The 8,975-nt window shown below is 31.8% G+C and overlaps 1 protein-coding gene across 1 annotated transcript in view; it reads left to right on the top strand.

Annotated features, from left to right (window-relative positions):
• The first annotated feature begins 2,095 nt into the window (after positions 1-2,095).
• LOC106471784 (RNA-binding protein 8A-like) overlaps positions 2,096-8,975 on the top strand; it is a 34,430-nt gene continuing 27,550 nt past the window's right edge. Inside the window, exon 1 of the mRNA XM_013932407.2 lies at positions 2,096-2,201. Within this exon, the coding sequence (XP_013787861.1) occupies positions 2,138-2,201 (64 nt within the window). The 5' untranslated portion in view covers positions 2,096-2,137. The remainder of the gene's footprint in view (positions 2,202-8,975) is intronic.

Here is an 8,975-nt window from a genome sequence, read left to right as displayed (position 1 = left end):
AATGTGGAAATATTTATATTACATTAAATGCAATTTAAAATATCGTTTAATGGAACATAAAGGATATGTAAGAAATTAAAAAAATTAAAATTCAGCCATAGTAGAACATGTACATGAAACACAGCACACGGTATTGAAGGAAAAATTGTAATATTAGCTCAACCAAAAGGTATTGTTACGTATCTGCTTATTTGTTAATTTCCGGTAGAAATTCTTTCCGAGGAACTTCAGCGATACAAGTCCCTTCTTGATTAAAACTAGTTTATTCTTTCTCAATACAAACTTTTAGTACACAGTAATTCCACTCGTCACTTTAAACTTAACAACTTTTATAACACGCTATAAATCACAGCGATTCACAACCTCAATAACTTTGCCCGAAACTCACCGTGACTACTGTTCGCTTTATCATACATTAATTCCCGCCAGCTTTCTCTGTCAGGCTTATATACCTACAATTGTTTGTTTCTGAATTTCGCTCAAAGCTAAACGAGGGCTATCTGCGCTAGCCGTCTCTAATTTAGCAGTGTAAGACTAGAGGGAAGGCAGCTAGTCATCACCACCCACCGCCAACTCTTGGGCTACTCTTTTACCAGCGAATAGTGGTATTGAGCGTCACATTATAACGCCCCACGGCTAAAAAGGGCGAGCATGTTTGATGGAAGGGGGATTCGAACGCGCGATCCTCAGATTGCTAGTCGAGCGCCCTAACCACCTGGCCATGCCGGGCCTTATATACTAACAAAGAGGCTTCGACAAAATAATTCGAGAAACTCAGTCACGCATGCGCTAGCAGCGCCACGTGACTTCCGCTGTCGTAACAGTATTATAGCCAATAGTATTCGTGAATCCTTGAAAATAATTAAATATATAAAAAAAAAATCATTTGTTGTTAAATGGATATGAAGGTCCGGCGAATATCTATGAAAAAATGTAGGGTAACCTTTTCTAAAAAATTCACGCGAGCATTATTCAACATAGTTCACATGACCAAATTACCAACAACAAAAAAGTATAAATAAGACACGATTATGTCTTGCTACTCACTGTTGAAGATGACCTTGCAAAGTCGAAACATAGAGAGTCAACTTTTTAGTGTTCATAGACTGGCCTTATTTAAAATGTTTTTAATTGTGTACCTAATTTAATGTTATGTGTTACTTATTATTTTAACGTAATTGTTGATAGGTGTTGTTTCTAGGATACCACGTACATTCTTAAGGGATACTTAACTAGTATACCAAAATTCTTGTTTATACAAGCTATAGCTAGAATACTTTATCTGCTATAATTTATTACTAAGGAAACTCGACAAATTTCATGGAAACCTATATTAAATTCCGATTAAATAAATCTATCTGCACAGACCAAAACTAAATATCAATTCAGTAACAAGTATAGCTAACTAAATACTTAAATTTTAATAAAATATTTAACACTTTTTGTACGATCATAACTTATTATGAAATATTTTTCTATGTATAAGAATTAGATAATATTTATTTCACATTGAAGAAGAATTATAGAAGATGCCATATCTATTCTACATAATATTGTTGCGTCATCGAGATCACGTGACTATTCTCACGCCCTCTAGTTTCTAGAACTATCCCGTACCTTGGCGAATGCTCTAGTATTTACTAGATAGGGTAGGCTGGTATATATAAGAGGGTGACAACGTGACGCAATAATGTGTGTGTAGATAGTGAGTAATTGAACTGCAGTCACAGGGTATTGTTGAAGTTAACGTTCGTTCGTTATAGTGTTTGTTTTAGCACGAATATTGAAATTAAGTGTATCGTAAAGTTATATTCGTAAAGAATAAACCAGTTTTATTAAGTAAGGACTTGTGTCGCTAAAATTTCGTCGGAACGAAGTTACAGAAAGTTAATTAACAAACGGAGACGTAACAATACTAAATTTTATCAAATTCGTATTTAGAAATTAGAGTAATGAGAAGATACAAATAAATGGTTTACTTATTCTTATTGTGTAAATTAAACCTTAATTGGAAAACTTGATACCCGCTAAATACAAAAAATATTATTTATTGAACGTTAATTATTGTTATAATTGAATTATACGTCACAATGTGGAAAGGTATTATACCAGTTTATTGGTGTTAACAAGAAAAAAGATGGCGGACGTGTTAGACTTGGACGGTGGTGGGGAAGATTTTGAAGTAGACGAAGAAGGAGATCGTGAGTTTAATAAACATTTTTTTTGTGTATTATAGTTATGTTTAAAATAACCTTTTTCTGAATATATGGCATTAGTTATAATATACATCTGGTACCTGATGGTGACAAAACCTTGTCGAAATGTTGTACATTTCCTGTTATGGTAAACTTATAATTATATTAAAATTCTTCTTCATTACCCAATCAAGCTGTCCCCAAGCATTATATGCTCTGAAGATTAGTGATTGTTTGCACAAACTCGGCTCTTTGGTTCGGAAATGGACTAGCAATTTTCATTTTTAGATTTGGTCGTAAATGAAGGTGAGGTGTTTCAGTTGATGAAGCAGATAAATGAATTCAAAGCCATGAGACCTGATAATATCCATCCAAAGATACTAAAATTGGCAGCAGATCAACTAGCAAATCCCTTAACAGTAATTTTTAACAACTCTATACAGTCAGCAAAACATATGACTGGTGATCTGCTATTGTGACTGCAATTCATAAGAAGAGAGACAATAAACTTGCATCAAATTGTAGACCAATTTCTCTCACTTCACATGTGGTTAAATTATTGGACAAAGTTATTAGAAAAAGGATAATTGATCAACTTGAAAGGTTAAATATAATTTCAGACTCACTACATGGTTTTGTACTGGGAAGATCATGTTTTACTAATTTAATTGAGACCTTGGAAGATTCGACATTGCTGTATGATGAGAGTGCACCATTTGATGTTATATTTTTTCAATTTAGTAAAGCATTCGATTCTATCCTTCATAGAAGATTACTACTTATGGTATTATAGGAATATCCATAATTGGATTGAAGCATATCTCAGTAATAGATTTCAATATGTCTCGGTCAATGGAGAAAAGTCTGGGTAGAAGAAGGTTATTAGTGGTGTTCTTCGTGGTTCAGACCGATCTTGTTTGCTATATTCATTAATGATTTATGTAAGAATATCAAATCATCATGTAAAATTTTTGCTGATGATTCTAAAATATGTAATTCAGTAAGAACTAAAAACCAGGTTGAAAAATTAAGGTCCGATCTCAAGATATTAACTAATTGGTCAAAGGAGTGGATGTTCGATTTTATTATTGAAAAGTGTAAGGTTATGCATTTGGGAATAAATAATACCAAGCAAGATTATTTCATGAATGAGGTTAAGCTAACTGTTACAGATACTGAAAAAGATTTAGGGATATTACATTCTTTGGACTTGAAAGTTCAGTGCCATATTTCAGAAGTTACTAGGAAGGCCAACCAAATTCTTGGAATCATAAGATCTTCCTTTGAGTTTCTGGATGCTGAGACATTTTTAATATTATATAAGACTTATGTAAGACCACATTTGGAATATACTGTACAAGCTTAGTCACTATACCTAAAAAAAGATATTGATGTCTTGGAAAGAGTGCAAAGAGCTACAAAACTGGTTCCTGAGCTAAAGGATAAACCATATGAAGAGAGACTGAAGAGATTAAATCTAACTACACTGGAGGGAAGGAGGCATAAAGAAGACATAATAGAGACCTTTAAGATTATCAATGGATTTGAAAATATAAGTGCTGAAAAATTATTTATAATAAATCAAAGGGACCCAGCAAAAGTATACAAAAAAACAATGTAATAAGGAAATAAGAAGAAATTTCTATACACAAAGAGTTTTAAGCAAATGGAATGAAATATTCAATCATGATAGAGATATTCTGGAGGCAATATCGGTGAATGCTTTTAAGAACAAATATGATAAAGCATCTAATTGTTAAAGAAAAGAAATAAGTATAAATAGTGATAAACTTTAAATTGTTATTTGTGGAGAGGTGGGCAACAAGCACTAATAAGTGCACTCAAACTCGCTTATTATTACTGTGAATAGCATTAGTACTAATAATAGTAGCAATAAAATAAAGACAGGAGGATTAATAATTTTTATTGTATTTATAAATTATAGCATAAATAAAGTAAAAAATTATGCCTAGCACTGCTACAGTAAACCTTTATTATATTACATTAGCTTATTATTGACATTGAAATGACATTGACAGTGTGGGTGAGGGTCTAGTTAGATTATAAATAGTGTGATTTCAAGTGCTGAAGTAACTGCCACACTTCTATAGAGTTAATTTTGAGAAATAGACCTTTTTTTCTCTGTCTCATTCAACATTAGAAGTTATTGGCCGTGCATGAAGTAATCTGTTTCCTGTATCTTCCATACTGTAGTGCAAGTTACCAAATAAAACAAATGAAGTGACTTGTGTATATAGTGAATCTCAATTATATTTCTAACTTCTATTAAACTTAAACAAGGTTGAATTACTACAACTGAAAATCTTCCAATATTTATTCACGGTTTCTTTGTATCCCATATAGTTAGAGTATAATTAAAAGATCCTTGTATGTTAGGTAAGTTTTTCAGTAACTTAGATCTTGTAACATCACAAATTATTTAATAAGTTCCCAAGTTCTTTATTCAATAGCTTTTTTACCTTGAACACACATGAATTTACTGTATACCAAACACTTAAGTTATCCTAGTACTGATACAAATATGATGTGACAGGTGCCATGCTTCATCAGTTGGGGAATTTACTCATCTGATCATTGTCAACCATTTTTAGTGAACATCTAAATGTTTTGATATGTATGTGATATATGAAGAAACTATTTCTGCTTCACTTTGCATATGAGTTGAGCATTGATAATTACGAATACATGATGCTGTCTTACAAGTTTATCACCAAACTTTGCTTTACCAACAAGCAACTGACAAAACATCAGACATACTCCTGAGTTAGTTAGAGATTAATCTGAAGTGTAAACAGTAATTATGTTTGGGAGGAAGGTTTTTTTTCTGAACTAAAAAAATTAGACAAAAATGAAATATAAAAAATTGGTTAAGGTACTTGAAAAATATTAATTGTGCAGTCTTCCAGTCAGTTTTCAGTGATAATTTTTGACACTTCAGTGCAAGTGTCACTTCATGGAAAATATTGATGACTGATTAAAAGATTAAATACTAAACAACAGACACAAAATCAAACTTGATGTTGGATTGTTGAAAAGTAATAACAATAAGATAAGGCAAGTTGATTGGGACAGTTAGCCTTAGTTGTGAAAGGCTGTTCCAATGCAAAAACAAAAGTCCACAATTTCTTGTAGCAAAGAAATAATCAGATGATTTCTGTCAATATGGATAGAAAGGTCATTATTTTCTTTTACTCATTTTGCACACTTAGTAATCCATGTACACTGCTTAAGAAAACACTTAGAATGGGATTGTATTCAAACAAATAAAAAAGATGTGACTGGTTTTCATCCAAAGATTTAGAAAAATCAGGGTGGGTGGGAGACATTTATTTTTTAATCTTACCTTTTATTACTTAGCCTGATATTGTGCATAAAACTACTGGACAAGAAGGCTGTTTACTCCAATCTGCGAACATTTTTATTCTAAATAATGATTAATTAAATGGCAGAAGGAATACTAAACAATGAACTTTGGCTGCTGATCATCTAGTAGAAAAAAATGAAGCAAAGATACCAAAGTAGGGGTGAACATGGACAAAAATAAATTTTTTTTAGTTGGCCTTAGATGAGTTGAACTGTCCTATGGCTTGAGTAAAAACTGATCTATACTCGTTTACAGTTCTTCCACCAGATTGTTGTTACCATAAGAAAGTCAGTTGTCAAGGTGTTTATGTTCTTTTGAATGTAATATGTATGTGAGTGTGTGTGTGTATATATATAACAAACTTAATTATAAATTGGAATTCAAGCTTGAAACTTTTGTGATGTAAGGTTAATAAACAACAGATTGGGCATAATTCTTAAATTTTGCACAATTGTTGAATGAAGCTGTTTTAGTAGATTTATAGGTGAAAAACTTACACAGTATCAGTGGTACATTTTCTGTTTGCATGTGGTTATGCATTTTCTTCAGTTAAGTCAAAAACTTCATACATTATGGCAGATTTAAAGTTCAAATGCCAGATCATTTAAGTGACAAAAATAAATTTATATCAATAGCATGAATTTTAACTAAACCCAAACATAAAATGAATGTTAAACTATTTTATAAATTCTTGTTTTTATAATATTTATTGCATTGTTAAAGATGAATGATTTTAGGCAAATATGATTGGATAATCATACTTCAGTGCATTGTATAATACTGTTTGAGATGCATTCTTATCCTGTTTTGATTGATTTTATTTTCAAATACATGTACAAGTTAACTGTTTGTTATGATTTTTTTGTTTTTTTTTACTGATGTAAAATCCCCAAAAGTTAACTCTCTATTGCAATCCAGAATACAAGTAGTTTGTTTGTACAAGTGCATAGCTACTTATGTTCTTTATTTAGTTTCAGGTTACAGCTATCATGGCAAATAAAAATTGAAGTGACAGATATGGTTTGTGACTGCTTATTTTTCAATCCAAACCTATTGTTTAAATCAATCATAATAAATATATACAAATCTCCTTTATTATTGTCCTTGAATACCCAACTTAGAGAGAAGTAAGATATAAACCCTTCCATTTTTTGTTTTCAGAAAATTATTGATTCCATTCTTAAACTTCTGTAAAATGTATGTTTGCACTACTGCTGATGGCAACTCGTTCCATAAGTGAATCACCTTGTGAGAAAAATAAATGTCTTAGCTGGATCTGAGCCTGTCTTTTTCAGATATTAAGCTTGTGTTTTCTCATCCTTTATCCGAAAATGGCACAACGAAATCAGAGGCCTTCATCTTATTGATCTTCCAGATAATCTTGTAAACTTCAATAAGATCACATCTTACCCTTCTTAAAAGAAAATAAATTAGAAAGAGACCTAAACCTATTCCTGTAAGGTAATCTTTCCATATCTTAAATCACTCTAGTAGTCCACCTCTGAACTCTTTCCAGTAAGCTAATGACCTAAGGAGATCAAACCTATACATAGAATTGAACACGGAGTCTAAGTATATATAGAGATAACTTTTTCTTTTGATTTTTAATCAGTATGTTTATAATTCTATTAGTTTTACTACTAGTAACAGAGCACTGCTTAGAAGACTTGTATATCACAATACCAGGATCCTTTATTTCAGTCTTACTATTGAGTGCTTCCTACCTATATTAGATAAGTGATACATATCATACCTCAAATGTATTACCTTGCACATACTATAATTAAACGTTGTTTGCCAAATATTTATTCCACTTATGAATTGATCCAAGTTATTCTGTATTACTTCAACATCCTCAATACAACTAGAAATACTCAAGAGATTAATGTCATCAGCAAATTTTGCTAATTTAATGTAAATCAGAAAAAGCAATGGCTCCAGCTCTGACTTCTAAGATAAGTACTACACTACCAATAAGCATAATTTGGCTGGACTCAAATACCAACCTTTTGCTTTCTCTCATCCAGCCACCCTAAAATCAAATTAACTAATTTTTTCACAACCCTACTCAAGTGAGGCCTGGCATGGCCAGGTGGTTAGGCCGCTCAACTTGCAATCTGAGAGTTGCGGGTTTGAATCTCCGTCACACAAACATGCTCGCCTTTTCAGCCGTGGGGGCGTTATAATGTGACGATCAATCCCACTATTCATTGGTAAAAGAGTAGCCCAAGAGTTGGAGGTGAGTGGTGATATCTAGCTGCCTTCCCTCTAGTCTTACACTGCTAAATTAGGGACGGCTAGCGCAGATAGCCCTCGTGTAGCTTTGCGCGAAATTCATAACAAACAAACAATACTGATGTGATTTTCTTATTTAACCATGTGTGTGTGTGTGTGACACCTTTATATATAAAGCTTTTTTTAAAATCTAATTATACGAAGTCCACATCCTTTCCATTGTCCAAGAACATGAGTAACATCCTAAAAAATATAACATATTAGCAAGACAATATTTTATTTTGATGAATCTGTTTTGACTTTAATTTGTGATATCATAGTTTACAAAATTATCTTGTAAAGTTGGTTTTATCAGACTCTACAATTTTTTCCACTACAGAAGAAAGATTAACTGGCCTAAAATTTCCAGAGCAACTCTTATCACCCCTTTTAAAAATAGGAATAACATTAGCAACTTTCCAATCATCAGGCACATTGTCTATTGACCTATCAAAAATGAATGAGAGAGGCTTGTAGATGAGATCTTTATTTACTTTTAATTTCTCATTCTTTCTAAACACTACCAAGGGATTAATATCTACTTAATTCAGGTAAATCCCAATATTTCCTATATAAAGCTCAGAGTTGGAAATATTGCTAATATCTTTTCTTGTAAAAGCAGAAGAGAAGAACCAGCCATATCGTAGTCTTGGACATAAACTTTGCTATCAGCATCATTTAATGGGCCCAATTTAAACATTTTGCTTATCTTTAACATACTTAAAAAATACTTGCTGTTAATTTTAAATTTACCAACCACCTGTTTCTCTAAGCTCTTTTGGATTTCCTAATTTCATTTTAACTAAATACCATTTGAATAGATGTAAAAATTGTACACATTCATTATTTTAAGTTAATTTTCTTAATTTAGCAGCTAATACAGTAATTCATTAGCCATTTCGAGATGGGTCATGGGTGAAAGGCCATGTCATCTCGTTTGTTGATTCCCATTCAAAATTTTATTGAACTACTATTTTATGAATTTATATCAATAATTTTGGTATCAAACTATAGATTATAATTCAAAGTTTAGTACTATACATTACTCAATTTCTTAATTTTAAAGTAAATATTAAAAAACACTGATAAACATTGATTTCTGTTTGTCACGTGGTATGGTG

Source organism: Limulus polyphemus, unplaced genomic scaffold (genome assembly GCF_000517525.1).
Source record: "Limulus polyphemus unplaced genomic scaffold, Limulus_polyphemus-2.1.2 Scaffold4855, whole genome shotgun sequence".
Classification (NCBI taxonomy): Eukaryota; Metazoa; Arthropoda; class Merostomata; order Xiphosura; family Limulidae; genus Limulus; species Limulus polyphemus.
Note: the sequence above shows the minus strand (reverse complement) of the source record. Positions and strands in the feature narration are given on the sequence as shown.